The 21,265-nt window shown below is 44.3% G+C and overlaps 1 protein-coding gene and 2 long non-coding RNA genes across 3 annotated transcripts; 2 read left to right on the plus strand and 1 right to left on the minus strand.

The window, feature by feature from the left end:
* Nucleotides 1-1,531: 1,531 nt before the first annotated feature.
* HSBP1 (heat shock factor binding protein 1) lies at nucleotides 1,532-8,315 on the plus strand. Its single transcript, XM_083513879.1, has 4 exons — nucleotides 1,532-1,708; nucleotides 2,970-3,036; nucleotides 4,047-4,163; nucleotides 5,958-8,315. The coding sequence occupies exons 1-4, from the start codon at nucleotides 1,664-1,666 to the stop codon at nucleotides 5,966-5,968; spliced, it is 240 nt and encodes a 79-aa protein (XP_083370005.1). The 5' UTR covers nucleotides 1,532-1,663; the 3' UTR covers nucleotides 5,969-8,315.
* A 4,200-nt stretch (nucleotides 8,316-12,515) lies between these two features.
* Nucleotides 12,516-13,512, minus strand: LOC310711679. The gene is made up of 2 exons (XR_014528572.1): nucleotides 13,388-13,512; nucleotides 12,516-12,915 (listed from the first exon to the last, which is right to left on the minus strand). It is a non-coding gene; the product is annotated as an uncharacterized lncRNA (long non-coding RNA).
* A 275-nt stretch (nucleotides 13,513-13,787) lies between these two features.
* On the plus strand, nucleotides 13,788-21,046 carry LOC310711758. Its single transcript, XR_014528628.1, has 2 exons — nucleotides 13,788-13,968; nucleotides 20,895-21,046. It is a non-coding gene; the product is annotated as an uncharacterized lncRNA (long non-coding RNA).
* The last annotated feature ends 219 nt before the right edge of the window (nucleotides 21,047-21,265 follow it).

Consider the following 21,265-nt stretch of genomic DNA (forward strand, 5'->3'; position numbering starts at 1 on the left):
GGATGAAGAGGGAGCACCTATTCTAAGCAGTGCCAGGATGGCATCAAGGCAATTCCCTGTAACAATGGCATACACCGAAGACAGGGATCCTGTAGCCCTCCAAATGCTATTGCACTACCACTCTCATCATCCTCTAACCTTTGGCCATGGTGGCCGGAGCTGATGGGAGTTGCAGTCCGACAACATCTGGAGGGTCACAGGTTCTGCATCTGTGACATACAATCTAATAGAGAAGGCAAAAATTAAATGATGGTGGAAACGATAAAGGAAAAACATTCTCAATCAACTGGAAACTTATACCCAGCATTTGAGTTATGGGTGGAAAGCTACAGGAGCTGGCTGCAAATTATAGCACAGGTACTCCAAGGTTGGGGGTGGGGTGGGGGTCTGCTCTCTTCTGTTCCCATCCCTTAATTAACCTCCATCTCCGGATACCACTGCATGACTTCATGAGGGGGTACCCTTAGGTCTCAGGTTTGGGTCCTGATATCTCGGAGTCTGGGGTGGAATCTACACACATGTTAAAAACATAGTGAAAATGTTTATTTTAAAAAAAAATCGTTTTGAAAAATGCATCGGATTTGCTATAGCTCACATTTGCCATCTAGTGTCACCATTGTATGTTGCACTTTACAACGCATTCAAAATGTTTTATTTGCAGCTGGGATGCTTCTAATTTAGCAACCCTGCTTTATAAACATTTCTCTGTGTGATGGTGTCCACTATTTCAATGGCTTTCTGCTCCAAGTCTAGCTTAAAGTTAAATGATTGCATCTCTATTTAAAATATATTTTATTTCTCTAGAAATTGTAGAACTTATTTTAAAATCTACATCTATAAATATAAATTACTATGTGCAAATATTATGCAAATCAATGTCCTTTGGGGGGCAGGTGATGTGCATGTGGCTACCCTATCACTTCTGAGTTTACACCTGCCAGCTCCTGATACCTTCAGTACACCCATGACTCCATTTCCCACAGTGCTCATCTCCTAGCTCTTGGCCCCACAGAGATAGCGAAAAGGGTAGAGTCACACATTGCTGGAGGCCTTTTAATCGCTTCTGATCTCAAGTCTAAGGATTTTCTAGATTCCTAATGCAAAGGATACAGAAGATAGGTCAACAAAAAAATGAAAGGTCTAGAGCGGTGCGACCTTTCGCGTGTTTCCTATTTTGAGTTTAGACTGTGAGTGCCCTAAATGTTCCTTCCTCTGAGAGACTACATTCCCCACAATGCTATTCGCCCTTATGAGGCCACTCCGCTAGATGGTTAAAAACACTCCATTTCCCATAAGGCTCTGCCTCTTTCCCAGCTCCTACATATGAAAGGTTGTTTTTTAATCCTGCTTCTTGACCAGAACGGGTTCCAAAACGCAATTTTTAAATAATAATTAAGCACAACCACATACAAGAAAATAATTTATATTAACAAAACACACGCACACAAACCTGTCAGGGCGTCCAACGGGGCGAACTACGATTCCCACAATGCATTGCAATCTCTTGACCTCGTCCTGTCCGTTTTGTCTCGCGAGGCCTGAGGCAGGGAAGCCGGATTCGGAGCAGCGAGAGAAGGCGGAGAAATCTCGTAGGCGAGGCCGGAAGCGCCTTCTGGAGTCGAGCCTGGAGAAGGGAAAGAGGCTGGATACGGAGAGGACCGACATGGCCGAGACGGACCCCAAGACCGTGCAAGACCTCACCGCCGTGGTGAGGCGGCAAGAAAGGCAGCCGCGGGGAATGCAGGGAGCGGGCGAGAAAGGATTTCGGTTGCTATGGAGACCGACTGGGGCCACTCAAGTGGGGGAGAGGGTTGCCATGGAGAAGAGAGAAGCGGGCCTACCTAGCAGTGGGGGGTTACCATGGAGACGAGGGCAGGAGTGGTCAGGGCGGGTCTGATTGCCATGGAAACCCGGGGGGGGGCTCTGCTTGTTACAGAGATTGGGGGTGGCTCTGGGGTGGGGTGGGGCCTCTATGGATATTTGGGGCGGGGGCTGCTCTGTGCGGTTTATTTTAATAACTACTCCAGAGAGAAAAATGTATATGTGATGGATATTATATAATGTCTATATCTTAATATTGTATATTTTTGTAATCTACCCTAAGACACACACACATTCTGCCCCCCCCTTTCTTATATGTACACTATGTACATAACAAATTTATTTACATCCTGCCTTTCAGAATGCAGATCCTTCCCAGGCAGTTTGGAAGTAACAAAGATTCACTAATACTAATATTTAGAATACAACAACCCATTAGGGGACTTCCTACAGTGTAGTTGGTAGGGGCAGATATAGGATTCTGGAGGGCAGGGCTGTGTGTGTGCTGCATGCCCTACCCCTTGACTTGCTAAGTTGGTGCTCTGCCCTCATACCAGTGTTGGCAATGCTGTCCTGTCACCAGCATTAAAGTTGAATTTAGCTGCAGTCCAAGCACCTTTTGCATGTGGTGTAGTGGGGAGTCACTGTCTTGGCCACCTCAGGCTACAAAACATTGAATTGGGCCCAGAGCATTATGGAAACATATTTCAGGATGCATTTTGTATCCTTATTCATTGGGATCCCACCCTAGCAAGAGAAATTGAAACATCCATATATAGTATTTTATCAGTGGTGATGCTCCTATGCAATTTTGTATTTGTTGGATTGACAAGCCCGCCCCCCACCACCGCCACGCTTAATAATTTGCTATTTGCCAGCCTGGCAGTTTCCACAAGAAGAGATATTTTCACAAAACTAACCCTTCAGAACTTCATTTAATGCTTCATAGCTCAAGTATGCTTGGGACCTTTGTCAGAACCCAGTGTTCACTTTCAGAAGTTGTGATGGAAACATTTCACTTGCAGGGCTTAGCATTGAGCAAAACGCCTCCCTTGGGTTAAGTACTGCACCTGGGAGCTAAGAAATTAAAATCCTGTGGCCCCAGATAATTCCTGTTTAAAGCAAAACTCTTCTTTTTTTCTCATCAGGTGCAGACACTGCTGCAGCAAATGCAGGACAAGTTTCAAACCATGTCTGACCAGATTATTGGCCGGAATATCCTTTGGGTTTTCCATCTTTTAAACAGAGCTCTTTGTGTGATGTACAGAATGTATGAATTCTATAAATCCCCCGAATGACTTGGTTCCTCCAAAGGCTGTATATTTAAAGCAGTATCATACCACTTTCATGGGTTCTCCCAAATAATCCTAGGAACTGTAGATTGTTAAAAGTGCTAAGAAGTATTCAGCGATTCCATCTCTCTCCTCACAGAGCTGCATTTTCCAGAGTTCCCTGGGAAGAGTGAGTGATGGTTAAAACATTATGTGATGGAGCCTAACTTTTGAGGACAAAGGGAGGGGAGGTAGAGGGCTGTTATATACCAGATAATATATTATTTCTCCCCCAGCCCAGGATTGTCTTTTCTGGCAGGATTGCAGGAAGTGAATGATGATTTCTTGGCATATAGCTACTAGCCATAACAACTTGATGAGTACCGGTCATCTGGGAGCAGCTGTAGAAGAGGCCTCATGTCCTGCTTGTGTTACTGTGTTCTAAAGCTGTTAGCGCTTCAGTAGGTGCTGAGCAGTTCTTACTTTTATATACTGCTTGATTGTAAAAAAGCAGTTTACAAAGAGAATAAAACAATAAAATTATTAGTATAAACAATTTAAAACATTCATGATTTTTTTTAAAAAACACACCAAGCAATAAACTAAAAATGCACCACATTTTAAATATCTGGGCAGGCATATCTAAACAAAGACATTTTTAGCAGGGACCAAAAAAAGTACTGTGAAGGCGTCTCCCTGATCTCAATAAGTAAGACTTCCAAAGCATAGATGCTGCCACACTAAAATACCAATTTCTTACAAGTGTAGGATGTGTTATATGTGGCCCCTGTAACAGTGCTAGTTCCACAAAGCATTGAAATCTTTTTTATTCATTTTTATAATGAGGCCCAATTTACTTAGTTATAAAAACATCAGGGTCTGGGCTTTCTGAGGGTCAGGTGGTTTCTCTCCACTTTTGCATTTCTCTAGTCTGTTTTCTTTAACTCGATTCACTTGATGACATGAGCTGCCGTATTGACGACCTGGAGAAGAACATCGCAGATCTCATGACGCAAGCTGGAGTGGAGGAGCTGGAAGGCGAGAACAAGGCACCTGCTACTAAAACATCAAGTGAGAATCATGTTCAAATGAGTTCAGTGTCTGCAGAACAAGCTAAGCAGGGCTACATGTTGAGAGCTGAAACTATCTTTTTGGACTGGGAGCGGGCAGGCTAAGCTGAGTGGGTTCAGCTGGTGGATTGGGAACCCAGATGAAGGGGATAAGATGGGTTGCACCAGCACCACAATCTTGCATTGCTTTGTTTTCTTCTTCTGGTAAGAGAGAGGGAAAATACCTGCTAAAATGGATAGGGAACCCATGAACCTCCAGATGTTGCTGGACTCCCAATTCTCATTGTCCCTGATGATTGGCCATGATGCTGGGGTTGAGTTGGCACCCAACAGCATCTGGTGAGCTACTAATTCACCACCCCTTTACCAGAAAAAAACTAAAAGTAGACCTGTATTTTAATTGGGTCTGAAAGTATCAAAGAGTGCTAGGCTTGGACTGTCTGTTTTCAAAGGTTGGAACAATTTACCCCTCTGTTTAGAACAGGAGCTGATTCACACACCAGATGCATACAGTGCTAAAGCTAAATAGACCTTGGCTTGCTAAACATTGGATGGGTGCCATGCCCTAGTTTTCCAGAGTGTCTTAAGTTTAATAGAATAATACTTCCTGGAGTATTATTGGCAGTAGGTTGTAAATAGAAGAAATAAATGGATGGCACTTCTTGCCACCAGGTGTAGCTGTGGCTGCATGGAGAAGAGTCTTGTTGATAGAAACAGCTGATAGTAACAGTAGTCACTTGTGCGCTATACAGCCTATAGAGCTATATCTCTTTGAATACCAGCTGGCAGGATACAGCTGTCACCTCATGCTCTGCTTGCAAGCTACAGAGAAATCACACTGGCCAGTGTTGGGCCTGGCTTAGTGGTCCAACAAGCTAGTTAATAAGGTTCTTAAACAAGTGGAACCTACCACAAACTATTGCAGTGTGGAGGGCTCCTGTTCAGTGTGCCAGACACCCATGGCCACCTCCAGGATATTCCATTACATTTCTCTGCCTGATTTTCTCCCCTTATCACTCACAAAATCAGCTGGCATTCCATGACCACTGAGCATACTTAGTCCTTTTGGGGCTGTTTTGGGAGCCTCTCCTTCCTTCCATATTTCCCCCCTCCCCCAAGGTTTTCTTGAGAATTCCCTAACCCTGCCTCTGGATTATTTTGGATGGCTCTGTTTTGGCTACACAAGAATAATCCACATTCAGAAAATGTGTTCACTGCTAGCATGTAACCACACTTCCTTTCATATTTAACACTGCCTGCCTCCCTCCCACGTTAAGGGCTGCATGGTCAGAACATTTGCTTGCTTGTTTACAGTGTTTATATCCTGCTTTTTATATCCCAGTTGCTGGGAATTGCAGGCAGGGAGAGTTGTCTTGCTCTCAGGTGCTGCTTGCGGGTTTCCCATTGGGACATCTGGTTGGCCACTGGGAGAACAGAATGTGGGAGTACATGGGATTTGGGCCTGCTTCAGCAGCCAGACTCTCCTTGTATTCTTTCCTTCAATAACCCCAAGGTCACATATGTAGTTCTGCCTCTTGTTTGTTTTCATAACAGCCTTAAGAGATAGGATGAGTTGGGAGGAAGTGACTGGGACAAGGTCATGGACTAGCAACTTCATAGCTGAGTAGTGTTTTTGATCCTTGGTCCTAATCTTGGACTCTACTTGCTACATTATTTTTTCAGTTAAAAGTATTTTTAGATGCAAACTTTGTTAACACTGCTTATGAACATTGGTAGTTTTCTCTGGTAGCATTCTTGTTAATAAATGTGTCTTACTTTTTAATCCCCTCAACAGCTTGCCAATAATCTACGATGGGTGCTGGAAGGAAGCGGTTTTTACAAGCCTACAGGGATTTGAAGACGGCCTTTTTGTTTTCTTTCTTTTGTTTTTCAACTGCTAATATGTAAACGCATTTTTCTACTGCTGTAGAACTTGCATTCTTAATGTACCTTGTATAGCTAGATTTGGAACAATTTCTATTCTGGTTTCTTGTGTATTTGTGGGTTTCACACAGTTTTTCAAAGTAACATGTTCTATAAACTTCAGTTGTTTAAGCAGAATTTGATGGCATTGCAGAATTTGATAAGAATTGAATTGAAAATACTAACATTATGAGTGGGCTTTTGTGAGGTCGCACTTTTAAAAAGAAAAAGAAAACATTTTTACTTGTGGCCTTTTTGTAATTATTTTCAATGACGTGGCTAAAGACTAGTCCTTTCCATCAGCCTGCACAACAAATTTGTCATGTGTTTGTAAGGTACTTTTGTGGACTGGAGTACAAGAATGAAAACATCGTGTTCTAAAATCTGTCATTGTGCCAGTATGTTGCCCTGTTAGTAATGGATTTAATACAACAAGCAATCTGCTCTGGGGGATTTAGGCTGCATGAACCATAACTCTTCTTTTTAGTTTTCTTATTATCAGTCAGTGTTCTTCATGATACCAGCTTGTGGTTTTGGGCAAATGATATATTAAGGTCATATTTCAGTAAGCTGCAGGCAGTGCTGTCCTGGGAATGGGCTTCTGCAGTTGGGAGATATCCCTTTAGAAAACTAGTTTATTCCCAGGTATGGAGATTACCTGTTTAAACCTATTATTAACTGGGGGTGGATGGTTCTGCCTTCCTCATAAAAGGGAAGTATTACTGGGACATCCCAGCAGCTCATCCTGGGCTCCCTTCTTTTTTAAATGGGATGCTGGATGTGAAGACCATCCCAAAGCCAATGTGAATCAGTGAAGGTCCTGTGCTTCATGGGCCTACCTGGGTCTTGGCTTGGTGATTGAAAAATAGCCCCGCCTGCTTCAGGATCATATCCGTTCCTGCACCTTCAATCACTAGCCCCTCTTTTCCATGTGTCTTTTGCCCTCCAAGAGAATTCCCCCAGTCACTTTTAATAATCACTGGTCAAGGATCTTGCTGTTGATTGATTTTATATCCCAACAGTGCAGCAAAGGAGACAGGGCCTATTGCTGCAGGTAGGTTCTCTAGCACAAGATAGCCGCAACCCCAATCCAGCAAATGTCATTTGCGCCATGATAAACGTAAATGCAAATATAACATTTCCTTATGCTAGAGATTGGGAAGCTCTGGCCTTACCACATGCTTGCATTGTTCCTGACCATTGGTCATGCTGGCTGGAGTTCCCAACGACAGCTGGAAGACTAGAACACTTAAACAGTGTAATCCTATACCTATTAATTCAGAAGAAAATCCCGCTGTTCAGTGGGGCTTGCTACTAAACAAGTGTATTAGGATTGCAGCCAAAGAATCCACTACACTTTGCGTCAACATACTTATACAGTATAGCCTCAGAGTTCCCTAGGAAGGGAGTGATTGATAAATCATGCTGGGAATTGTAGCTCTGGGAGGGGGAAAGGGGTCTCATAACAACTGGAACACTATGATCCCCAGGATTCTTTGGATCCCTGACTGTTTAAAGTGGCATGATACTGCTTTAAACATACCGTGCAGATGGGGCATATGATAAGCTCTCATGCATGCTTGCTTTAAATCTTAGCTGCTGATAGCACAGAGAGGACCTGTCCCATGACAGGCCAGGTTATATGTCAATTGCTTTTGCTGGTTAGCCCCTCCATTTAACTGGCTTGCTTGTGAAAAGACTCAGCAAGCCTGATGTGAACCAGGTGGGGTTCCATCTACATAGTTGTAACTGAAAGAGCCACATATTGGTCCGTAAGAGGTCTTTATCCACTCAAGGTAATAGCTGTAGGGGGCTCTAGAAGACATTGGGAACCTTCTCATTTACGGTATATATTTTACCAGCAGTAGAACCCCTTTAGGAGTTGAACATTTGTTAATAGGCAGCAAGAAATAAAGAGAGGAAGATAGGATTCTTTGGGGTGACTAGCTGGAAGTTGTAATAACCCCTCACCTTGTCTAAAACATGCAAGATACCTCTCCACCCATCTGCATCATCTGTTGTTCACCATCTGTTTGTGCCACTCGTAAAACATCTCATGTCTGTTGTGGTGATAACGTGGACACTGTTATTACTCAAGGTGCCAAGGAAGCCCTCTTAAGCTGTATTAAGAAAGCAAATGGAGATAGGAGAAAATGCATCGTGTACCACCAGCCTTAGACTTTCCAGTCCTGTTAGAACTGTCTAATAAAAATGCTGAAATTGCTCTAAATTAAGGCTAGATCTGTGTGTAGGACATGCATTCTGCGGATCTTGTGTCTTTAGTGATTAACATTTGGTTGGACGTCTGCACAGTGAATAATTATTCTGCCATGGGGTCTGGGGTGGCCAGGGGGATCTGGTCATCCAGTGTGGGCTGCAGGATGCTGGACAAGATAGGCCCTTTGATCCAGCAAGGCTCCTGCATTATATTATTAGCTATAATAGCTAAATGGAAACTCCATGCTTAGAAGCCCTATACCTCTTAACCTGTTGCTGGCAGGCGAACAGCAGGGAAGGACTGTTGCTTTGTCATCCTGATTCTGAGCATTCCAGGGGCATCATGCTGGCCATTGTTGACCAAAATGCTGAGCCAGATAAGCCTTTGGTCTGAGACAAAAGGGATTGGTTACACTTACATGCTTATGTGAGACAGGTATGTTGTGACAGTGCCCCAGTTCACAAATAGCAATAAACCAGCTTTATGTAAGCACACTGATTTCTGGAGAGGAGATTGTGGCCACATTGCTCCTCCAGTGCTACTGTGAGCTAAATTAGGGTTTGGCTTAGTGTGCTGTCCAAAGTTAGGCCAATGGTTTGTCTCACTGAAGAAAAACCTTAAACTGTAACCAATGTTTGCTCTTGGTTTGCCTGAAGGATTCCATACCCAGATGGCAGATGGCATGGTGGGGCAACGGTGCTCACCTAACCTCTTGACAGTTGAGCCTCTGATGGTTACCAGGAACTAGAGAAGGAAGGGTGAGGCAGTGTGGAATTTCATGCAGTGCAAACACATCAGCAGGAGCGCCAGATTGGTTCTGCCCATGTGTTTGCACTTCGATGACCTCTCTCCACCTCCCCGGTAAGCAGATGTGACTGTCGGGTAAGGTGAGCACCACTATCACTACACTGCTACTGACGACATCTCACGTCACCCCAAATCTTTTAACATGCTAGCTGGGAATGATGGGGCTTGGAGTCCAACAGCATCTGTAGGGGCACAGGTTCCTCATTCCTTAGCTAAAGCAGGGCAGAGTGGGGTGGAAAGGGCTAGAATGGGAATTCTGATGACAGATCTCTTGTATTAAGTGCCATTTGCCCCTGAGATTACAAGTAATAATAATAATAATAAAATAATAGTTATACCCTGCCAATCTGGCTGGGTTCCCCCAGCCGCTCTGGGCAGTTTCCAGCAGAATATTAAAATACAATGATTCAACAAATGTTAAAAGGTTCCCTAAACAGAGCTGCCTTCAGATGTCTTCTAAAAGTCCGATAGTTTTTTATTTCTTTGACATCTGATGGGAGGGTGTTCCACAGGGCAGGCACCACTACTGAGAAGGCCCTCTGCCTGGTTCCCTGTAACTTCGTTTCTCGCAGTAAGGGAACTGCCAGAAGGCCCTCGGTGCTGGACCTCAGTGTCCGGGCTGAACGATGGGGGTGAAGACGCTCCTTCAGGTATACTGGGCCGAGGCCGTTTAGGGCTTTAAAAGTCAGCACCAACACTTTGAATTGTGCCTGGAAACATCAAGTTTGCAATTGATGTTTCTTTCTTTTGCAGTTCATCAGTTGAAGTAAAAAAGCAATAGCACAGAGCTGATGGCAATCAGCCCACACCAAAAACAATGTACTCCACGATTACAGTCAGCCCTGATTCACAGACACAAACACACCACTCGATCTCTGATTACTCAGTGCTCCATGACACCCAGCTGGGTGCACCAGCTCTTTGCAATGAAAACCCACTGAGCTACAACTGAAAATACAAAACTTGTTTGTGAATCTGAGTAATTTGGACTTCTCAAGTGGAGTTGTTTTTGTTTTATTTATATCCCACTTTTCTTTCAAGGAGCTTAAGGTAGTATGTTTTGCTTTCTACCTCTCCATTTTATGCTCACAAGAACCATGGGAGGTTAAGCTTAAGAATCTGGCTCACCAAATGAGCTGCATGGTTGAGTGAGAATTTGAACCCTGGCATCCCTGGTCTTAGTCCAACACTCTAGCCATTACACCACACTGGCAGCTTTTATTTTAACATTCCTATATTGGAGAGCAACCACAACTGGGGAGGAGAGGGTCATCTAAACCCTCAATTTGGAAAGCATAGATTGATTTTATTTGGTTTGTTTTTTAATTGCACTCAAATTCCCTTGGCATTGTTCTTCCATGACTGGTTGCCATCCTTTCTCATTAGCTACACTAAGAGTAGGACCTTTAGTGTGGCAGCACCCATTCCTGGAATGTGTTTCCAATGAACAGCAGGCAGAAGCCTTCATGACTGACATTTAGGCACCTGCTTAAAACTCACCTGCTCACCCAAGTAATCCCTGATGGGTGATCCAGCTCTGTTGACATATTAACCTGATCTACCCTTTGTGATCTCCAAGTAAGATTGGAGTGATCCCTGCCTGAAATCCTGGAGGACCATTGTGAGTCAGTGTAGACAATACCAAGCCAGGTGCTCTAGTAGCCTGACTTGGGCTGAGGCAGTTTCCTATCTTCCTATGACAGTTCTGGTTCCTGGCACAAAGGGACATCTGTTTTCCTCTCCTTGGAGTTTGGCCATAGCTGATTTTATGTTTCTCATCCTCTAGAAGCATAAATCCACATTGCAGTTTTATGGCAGATACTGCCCTCTAGTGCACGATGTCCCTGTTTCTTGTTTTTAATAAAAAAAACAGAGTCTGTTCCAATTATTTATCTTGTTGCCTTCTTACTCTGAAGCTTTGATGTTACCACTTTAATGGGCCACATGTGGATTTGAAATGTGATCATTAAACTAGGCAGTGTGTTTACCATTAAGGAAGTGAACAGGGCTCAACAAATCCTTCTGTACGCCACCGTTTGAACCTCTGCTTTGCTCCGAAGGGGCTCGAGGCTTGCTGTGATCTCTCTCTCTCTGTGGCTCTTTTGAAATTAAATCATGTGAAAGATGAAGGACAGGGGAAGAAGAGTACTGAAAATGAAGCAGCCGCCATATCTGGGCTGTGATTCAAAGGAGGCAACAGCAGACACCCAGGACGAGATTATAACCCTACCTCTTAAATGTTTCCTGCAGCAACCATGAGTGGGCCTTGCACGGTTGTGATGAAACCCTCCCTCCAGGCAAAATGAGAAAGGCCTCTGTGCAAAGCTTCTCAAGGAGCAGCGAATGGGCTACTAGCCTCTGAAGTTGGAACAATTTGACTGAACTCTGAGCTGAGCTGACCCAACCATTAGGCAGAGTGAGGCAGCTGCCAAAGGCAGCAGATATGGGGATGGGCAGCAGGGTATGGCATAGGAGAACAGAGCTGTGTGTGCTACATAGCCTACCCTGTGTCCTCTAAGCTAGCCCACTGATCTTAGCAAATGAATTGAGGTGATACCACGACTTTTGAGTTCCTTGTGACAGGTTAACATAACAAGCAAGTCAAAGAATGAGGGGAGAAATCAAACATAGGCTTCTTGCTGCTTTCCTTTTTTTAAATGGGGTCCCTGCTTTCACCCTAACAATGTAAACCCTAGCATGTTTACAAGAGAGGTTATATTGGACCTCGGCAAGCCACAGATCTCTCGTTAAAGCTATGACCTATCAGACATAAGCATCACTGAGTTCAGTTGAGCTGACTCACAGTAGGCATAGGATAGCAGTTACACAGATCTTAATACATTTCATATCATTGCACGCACACACACACACACACACACACACACACACACACACACACACTACTGCTGTTTGTGGGGGTGATAATGGGTCATTGATCATTTGTCACAAGAAAAGGGGCCCATCAAATATCCCAGAGCTCCAGCAGATGAAAAAGTCTCAGAGCTGCATTGTCTCCTACCTCCCCTCTCCACTAAGCCATGCATACAATAGGAGGCAGAAGAGGAGCACACAGTCATTGCCTTTAAATTGGCCCTTTTTCTTCAGTTCCAATGCTCTAGGTCAGATTTCTTCCATATGATGTTGGGCTACACCTCCCATAATATCTTGTCATTAGCTATGCTGCCTGGGGCTGATGGGTGCTGTAGTCCCACAAAACGTGGAGGGCCACGAGCAGAGTGAGGTTGCTTTTGTTTAGGCTATAAACAATTGCCTGGATTTCAGCACTGGACAGCTCCTCTTTGGCCAACATATATTTGCTTCTAGAGCAAAACTCCCTTAACATTTTATCACTAGTTATCCATAAATCATATGTGCAGCCTGGTTGATAAAAGGCACTGGAGACTCTTTAGTTGTTATCTGTTTATCTGGCATCCCATCCTGAATTCTGATATGTACATTTCTGCTTCCCCATGAGTCAAGCGTGAACATATTTCTTGCTCTAAATGATTTGGGAATTTGGACATTAAGCTCTACTCCCAGTGGTGGCTTCTTTTCAGGCTGGCGAAGAGAACTACAAAGTACTTAACAGACCCCCCTGGGGAACTAAAGGCACCATGAGGAAGTATGCTTCTCTGCATTATGCTCCATGGGGTTCATTTAGTGCTCAGTAATGATAGTGCGCAATTACGTCTCTTCCACTCTCTTCCTTTCCAGTTTGTGGTCTGTGCTGTCATAAAAAAGCTAGTCCAAGGATACTCAGATTATAATGGCATGGAGAGGTGGATTCTGCTGTCTGCATAAAATTCTGCGGAGGAAACAAATTTGCACTCAAACTCTTTGTTGTTATTTTGCTTTGCTTTGGGGCTGTTGTTGTTTTGCATAAATTGTTATGCTCTTCAGCAGCTTATAGAAGCAGAATGAACTCTGCAAAGTGGCAAAACAATAATAATGGCACGTGAACCGCCTTTTAGTAGGAAAAGTCAGGAAGGTATTGATGTACATCAACTTAGCTTATGCTATCAGCTCCTAATAAGCCCACCAAAGGACAGAAAATACTGTCGTGGCAACCAATTTTCCAGGGGTAACTTAAATTTGTGGGTGTCATTAGTCCCACGGAAACAACTTCACAGGGCTGAGTAGAAGAATGAGGCCATGGAAGTGGAGCTTGAAGTGAGGCCCAAAGGTTTGGGAGATATTGAGCTGCACACCAGGGAGGGACTGAGCCGGTTGTCAAGTAAAGGTACCATCAGACATCCTGAGAACTGAGGAGCAGCCACCTGACTTGTCTTTGGCACTGCCTCTCATCATAGAAGTGCACCACACCTCTGAGGAAGTTCTGAAGTTGGATCAGACAGTGAACCAATTTTATCAACTTTGCCTTCATCTCCAAGGATGCAGTGCTCCAGCCTACATGCAGGAGTGCTTGTTTGCTTGCCCTCTTTTAAGGCTTGGGATGATAATAATGTGAATTACTGGGCCCACCCCACTCTCCAAAGGGGGAGCTCATGGGGCATGTCAAATGCTGAGACAATGTCTTACACTAGTCATGTATCCTAGAGCTCTGCTATGAACTTCTGAATTGTGTACCCTGTAGTCTGATCTACATCTGGGCATTGTAATGGATTCTGGAATAAACACCTTGGCAACAATTATGCTGTAAGTCAATGATCTTCAAATAGGAGCCAGGACACAGGATACCTTGAGGGAAGGGAGAACAGGCCATAGAGCTCTAGGATAAAGATAGGGAGCCTCCAGACAGTGGGCCTAATCAGGCCTGGCACGGATCCTGATCCGTAGCTGTTTTCCCACAATCACATCTACCCACCCCATATCTGACATCATATGGGACATGGGGGATGTAAGGATGTGGTGATACAGGAATGATCAGGAGCTTAAAAAGAACTTGTGATTGTTCCATTGTGAGAGGGAATCACTAGAGTAGGCTGCATCAGTATCTAAAACTAGGGTAACCAACGCTGTGCCCTCCAGACGTTGTTGAACCCCTAGCTCTCATCATTCCTGATCATTGGCCATGGTAGCTGGAGCTGATAGGAGTTGGAGTCCCACAACATCTAGATCTAAAGAGGCCACCAATCTACTCTTTAAAAATTATGTTTGCTTTAGTAACCCTGAATGCCATTGGATGAAGGTGAAATATATATGTAGCAAATGAAACCTCGTCTAATTTGTCACCTTCTAGTTTAGGGCAGACAATGTGATGCCCTCCAGATGTTGGACTACAGCTCCCATCAGCCCCAGCCAACATGAGAACTGTAGTTCAACAGCATCTAGAAGGCACAACATTGGTAACCCCCATTCCAACTCCCATCAGTCCCAGTCAGCTAAGCTGAGCTGTCCAGGGCTGATGAGAGTGCTACTCTTAAATATCTGGAGTGCACCAGGCTGAGGAAGACTGTAGTAAATATGTATCCAGCCAGTTTAAAAGCAGGCAGGATAAAATCAGAAGTGAGATTATTAACAAAGATGTAGTCGAGAGAGAACTGTCCAGTGCTGAAAATTCTGAAAACCTTTTATAAGAAGAGGACAAAAGGGAATCTGAGAGAAAGCTAACATTAGTCCTAAATTCCCATAAATTTGTACCAGTTGGATATGGGGGGGTGTTTAAAACAGTTACTAGACTGACAATTGACAATGAGAGCAGAAGTGGGGGAAGAATTGATGTTTCTGAAATGTTCTCTAGAGCTTGTTGCAACTGAGAGAATTGAATCAAGGAAACTGAAACAGTTGGCATCTCAGATTCGGAGACATGAGCAGCACATATCTCCCAGAATTACAGGCAAAGTAATGTGGCTGTTAGAATGCAGTTTTCATTGGTGCAGAAACTGGGTTAACTTGGCATTCTGATGGGGAGGATAAGGTAAAGGTAAAGGTACCCCTGCCCGTACGGGCCAGTCGTGTCCGACTCTAGGGTTGCGTGCTCATCTCGCTTAAGAGGCCGGGAGCCAGCGCTGTCCGCAGACACTTCCGGGTCACGTGGTCAGCGTGACAAGCTGCATCTGGCGAGCCAGCGCAGCACACGGAAACGCCGTTTACCTTCCTGCTATAAAGCGGTCCCTATTTATCTACTTGCACTTAAGAGTGCTTTCGAACTGTTAGGTGGGCAGGAGCTGGGACCGAACGACGGGAGCTCACCCCACCACAGGGATTCGAACCGCCAACCATACGATCAGCAAGTCCTAGGTGCTGAGGTTTTACCCACAGCACCACCCGCGTCCCGATGGGGAGCATAGAGGACAAAATCCTCATTTTACCCTCACATAAATCCCATGAGGCAGGTTAGACTGAGGGACAGTGGCTGGTCCAAGGTCACTGAATGAGCTTCATGACTGAGTGCGGATTCGAACCCTGTTCTCCCCGATCCTAGTCCAGCTACTACACCACAGTGCCTATATAGCAGACATACTGCATGTTAAAAGGTGGGGAATAACTGGTCTGCTTGAGTTTTCAAGCAAAACACTTGAAAACGCCAGCCAAGGTTTTTCCAAATAGAAATGTTTTATGTTTTGATTTCTTTCCCCACGCCCACCCACCGCAAGGATGTTATATCCAGACATTCACACCACAGGGTTTTCTGACCCAGCTAAAGGGAGCACATGCACAATGTCAGATCCATACAGAAAAATGCAGTTTCTGTGACACTTCCCACCACTTTTCTACATTGCCGCTTTCCTAATAGTGGGGAAGGCCTCATCCATAAAATAACTTTAAACAAGGCAGCTCACTGGTAATTAAAGTGGTAACAGATATGATGGAGAACACTGGGGAGAGCCGGCTGGACGGTCTCTTTGGGGTATTTCATACGCTTTTTTCCAGAACAACATTTCCCTCTCATTTCGGAGAGCTAATTATACATGTGCTGCACACTAAGTGGAAGACGAAATTAATTGGAAGAACAAAGACAATTTGTTGCGGATTGGACCACGGCCACCAGCGTTCTTTTCCCTGGCAGGAGAATACGACTCCACTCAAAATGATCTGTACTGAATGGGTATTCAGAGTCTGGTTTCTGCAGACAGCCGGGGGGGGGGAGGGGACCTCCTGGACTGCTGCTGCCACCCAGTGTAGACAGTACTGAGCTAGATGGGCCAATGAGTCTTCCTCCTGTTTCTGGTCCATTTGGGGCTGCCAAATCATGCTGGATCCTGAAGGGGCTGAGGAGTTCATAGCAATTCCCTCTTGCTTCCTCTCTGTTCTATAGCTTCATCCAAACAAGATTCTCTTGCTTTTATACTCCCATTCCCTTTTTCCTTCCTTAGATCCAAAATCCTGTCTCAGTCTGGGACAACCATTGTGGCCTTCTGCCCTTTTTGCATCTATGATATGGGCCAGAATGTTTCCCTTGCCTAGCCTTCACTTCAGCATTCACTCTCTGGCACACCCATGTTTATGATTTGTTCAGGTGCAAGAAGGATGCCATCTTACTTATTTTATTTTATGTATTTATAGCCCACTTTTTTCTCCAAGGAGCTCCAAGTGGCAAACATGGTTCTACCCCTCCTCATTTAATCCCCACAAGAAACCTGTGAGGTAGGTTAGGCTGAAAGGCACAGTGACTGGCCTAAGCTAAGGTCACCCAGTGAGCTTCATGGATGAGTGGGGATTTGAACCCTGATCTCCTGGGCACTAGTTCAACGCTTTACCCACTAGAGCATGCTGGCTCTGAAACAAGAGATCATATGAGAATCATGAGTAGCTGCTTCCTGCCCTCACAGAAGGCAAACAAATGCCTCTCAGAAGGAGGAATGAGTTAGAGAGAAAAGGATAAGATGGGAAAGCATGAGAAGAAAAGGGAGTTAAACAATTGACCTAGGAATAGGACAAAACTGAAGTCCAAGAGGCTGTTGATAGGGGAAAGCAGCAGAGCCTTTAATAATTTCTGAACTAAGATGAAAAAGAATGGTTGGATCAATAGCTACTAACCTGTGGAAGGGAGTTAGATCCAGAGGGCAAGAGGAGGGCTAAGCTTCACTGAAGAAAGAATGGAGGGAGAAATGAGCATCAAAGGAAATCAAAAGAAAGTGGGAGGGATGCTACAATTATAAGGAGAGGGACGCAATCATGAAGGAAATGATTATTAGGGAAATGTAGTCAAGGATAGGATTGAAAATAATTTAAATGTTAATTTAAAACCTTTTTTAAAAATAGAAAAAAGAGGGGGAGACTGCGAATAGCATCTGCAATGGGAGAATTGGGAAGGTACCATGGGCACTGACAAGTTTTACTTTACACTGGCAGAGGCGGTGTTTCCCCCAAATTGCATGGTGGTAGGTAAAAAAAAATACCGTATATGATGCAGCAAAGGTGTTTGTGCATGCCTGTCTCTCTTCACCTGGGAAGTTTCCTCCTGAGAATCCTCATTTTTAATGGGACTGTATCCTACAGGTGATGGCAACTGGCTCTTTCTGTCTTTGTAATGGGAGAAGAACCTGCAGTCCTTGTTTTCGTTCTTGGACTTGCAGAGTTATTCCTGCCAGCTTGGCTGAATCCCCATCCCTAATAGAAACTGAAAGGTCTCTGTCCCATCCTCCACTGAATCCACCAGTCCTTCCTCTCACACACAGCAAATTGCATAGCTTTGAGATGCCAGAGTTGATACATCTCCATTCATCTCCAGCACCATGATCAAACCTCAGGAGGCCAATTCTCAGAGTCCAGATCCCCAACAGATTATATCCTCTTTTGCATTTTGCCACAAAGAAGAAGGAGATTTAAAGGATGGTGTCTGTGCATGTGAGAAGGATCCTCCTAGGAATGCAATGACTTGTGAAGTTTTTGTTTTTAACCCTCTATCTGCAAAACTTAATGATGCGGTGGGGGGGGGGGACCGGGCCGACAACAACAAGCGCAAGAGTCAACATGGTTAGGTCGTGGGTATATTGTTAATAAACAGAATTGAGCTAAATGCCCTGCAAAGGAAAACTTTAGCATGTAGCAAAGTTGAAGGTGACATTTGTTGATTTTAAGCAAACTTGCATGCCTCCATTCAGCAGAAGGCAGGGCTGAAACCAATGGATAGGGATAAATACACTTTGTGGTTCCTTGCAAAACACACACACCTTCTCCTTCTCTCTCTCTCTCATCTATATCTATCTATCTATCTATCTATCTATCTATCTATCTATCTATCTATCATCTATCTATCTATCTATCTATCTATCTATCTATCTATCTATCACCTATCTATCTATCTATCTATCTATCTATCTATCTATCTATCATCTATACCTGTCTGTCTGTCTGTCATCTACCTATCTATCATCTATCTATCTATCATCTATCTATCACTCTATCTCTCCTGAATGAGGCATCCATGGAACTAGCTCCCACCATGTGAGTTTAGAGTCCAAAGCCATTCTTGTAAATATGAAGAAGAAGCAGGTAAAGAACCTTTTCTCCCTTTTACCAGTGGGACCTTTGTGTGTTTTATTAACCTTTTTAAAGCAATGTTGCTGTCATGAGAATGAGACAGAACAGCTGCTGGTGGGACTGGATAGTTCCAGCTTCCAAGCTTTAAACTCTACTATAACTTCATTTAAAGGAAAGAAACCCAAGAGCACTTTGGTACATTGGGAGAGGGGGCTGTGAAAGGGTGTAAGGCTGGTAGCAAACTTAACACCAATGGCAACAGCACTCCTACAAGTTGCCATAGCTTGTGCCAACATCATACATATTTCTTCATTGGAAGCCTTGCCCTGGAACCAATCAGAGTGAAGGCAATGGTGGCCACTCTTCCTCTGGAGTAGAGATGGGGAACCTGTGGTCTTCCAGATGATCTTGGATTTCAGATCCTATCAGCCCTGGTTGTCATGACTACTAGTCAGGGAAGATGGTAGCTGTAGTCCAGCAACATCTGAAGGGCGAGAAGTTAGCCACACCACTGCATTGTGGTGGTTGTTTTTTGCTGCAACAGCTGTCTGAAAACCAAGCCTTATGAGGAACGTTTGAAGGCACTGAGTGTGTTAGGCCTGTTAAAGAGGAGACTGAGAGGAGATTTGATAGCCATCTTTAAATATCTCAAGGGCTGTCACATGGAAGATGGAGCAAGCTTGTTTTCTCCTGCTCTGGAAGGTAGGACTCGAACCATGGCTTCAAGTTACAAGAAAGGAGATTCCCACTAAACATCAGGAATAACTTTCTGATGGAAAGAGCTGTTCAACAGTGGAAGAGACTCCCTCAGGAGATTGTGGACTCTCCTTCATTAGAGATTTTCAAGCATAGATCTCCTTCCAAATCTACAATTCTATTATTCTATCTGCACTGGGAATATCCCACTTTCTGTTATTATCAAGTCTATTCTGCTGTGCGCTAAGGCTTTTGGTGACTTTGGAATCTGCCCCAGATACAGAAGATTCCTTTTTAAGAGTCGGGGGAGGCCTGCAAGCATTTGGAGTCCCACTGAGATGTGGCTTATTTTTGTTTCTTCTAATAAACGACATAAGGCAGTGGGAACCTTTCAGAGCTGTTGCTAAATCTCCTTGAGCTCACTCCAAAATTTACAGCACTCTCCATTTTCTACTTCCTAAAAAGAACAAGCCTTAAATATGCAAAAACAAGATCCATTTTAAAACATGGGGAACCTTTGCCATAAGAGATTAGCGATAACAGGATGTAGGAAAAATGCCCACATGCTTTCCCACTAGGTGGAGCTGTAGTCATTCCGGAGACACAGCAAAGGGTCTTGCAAAAAGCACCTGCGCTGCCTTAAACAGCAAAAGGAGGCAGCGGGGGTGGGGGGACTTTTCTCTGTCGTAAATAATACATTTGCAGTACTCACATCAACAAAACTTACACACAGGGACATGCTCTTCAAGTAAAGGCTCAAATCTCTGCCATAATCAAAAGGATATTGAATAGTACATTATGCAGCTTAAAATAGATCCAGAGACCACTTTGCAGTGGTTAGGGTAACAATTGCTCATCTGCCAAGGAACATTTTACTGAGGACGTAAATACCATCTTCCAGCAAGAACTGATGGGGATCCTGTTGGGAAAATGTTGTGATTTAGCTCCTGTCTGATTCTAGTAATTCGCTTAGACGTTGCTGAATGTTACCTGCCTATCTCCAAAAATGTAGCAGGGAGTAGAGCATGATCCAGGACCCCAGGAAGGGTGTGAGGTGGGTGGACTTTACAATGGGGCTATAAAAAGGCCCATTTGCATGGCAAGTGAAGAAGGAATCAATCCTTTAGAGCAGGGTTTCCCCAAACTTGGGTCTCCAGCTGTTTTCAGACTACAATTCCCATCATTCTTTACCGCTGATCCTGCTAGCTAGGGATGATGGGAGGTGTATTCTGAAGAAACAGCTGGAGACCCAAGTTTGGGAAGCCCTGATTCAGAGGCAGGACTGCAGGTCATTGGCAGGTTATGCTCAGAGATAGAGACTGGGCCAAAGGACACCTAGTGAGTGTCATAGCTCGGCATGGGTTTGAACCCAGGTCTCTCCACTCCAAGAGTGCCTAATATTCAACAGCCAAACACCATCCTTGCCTCAAGATTGACCTGGATTTATTCTGAATACATTTCTCACCATGATTGCATACAGCACCCTCAATCTCCATGGCTCTGAGTGGGATATAAAGAGGAGAGAGAGAATGATGGAGGTTACAGGTTATTGTATTTTAGTGTTTTGTTGGAAGCCACCCAGAGTGGCTGGGGAAACTCAGCCAGATGGGCAGGGTATAAATAATAAATAATAAATTATTATTATTATTATTATTATTATTATTATTATTATTATTATTATTGCTACTACTACTACTACAGCATTGGCCCATCACCAGGGAGAACCAGGTACAGACCTCGCTGCAATGAGTCTCACTGGACCAGTTACTACCTGAGCCTATCCTACCTTACAGGGATGCTGTAAGGGAGGTTTCAATAAAGAGACAAGAGGAAAACCGTCACAGGAGATGCAAGGGGAGCAAGATGCAAGTGGGACTGCTTGTCTCGCAGGGCCAGTTTGAGGAGGGAGAGGGTGGTCCAAGGGCTTCCTGTCATGGGAAAGATTTCCGGGTGGCAGGGAGCAGAAACCAAAGAGTTGAAGGAGCCTTTTGTAAAAGCAACAAATGATGCTGCGATGGGCAGCAAGGTGGCGCTGGAGGGCAACACAAAAGCTTCATTCTAGACAGAACCTC

Source organism: Podarcis liolepis (assembly GCF_965112155.1).
Source record: "Podarcis liolepis genome assembly, chromosome: 7".
In the NCBI taxonomy this organism is placed as follows: Eukaryota; Metazoa; Chordata; class Lepidosauria; order Squamata; family Lacertidae; genus Podarcis; species Podarcis liolepis.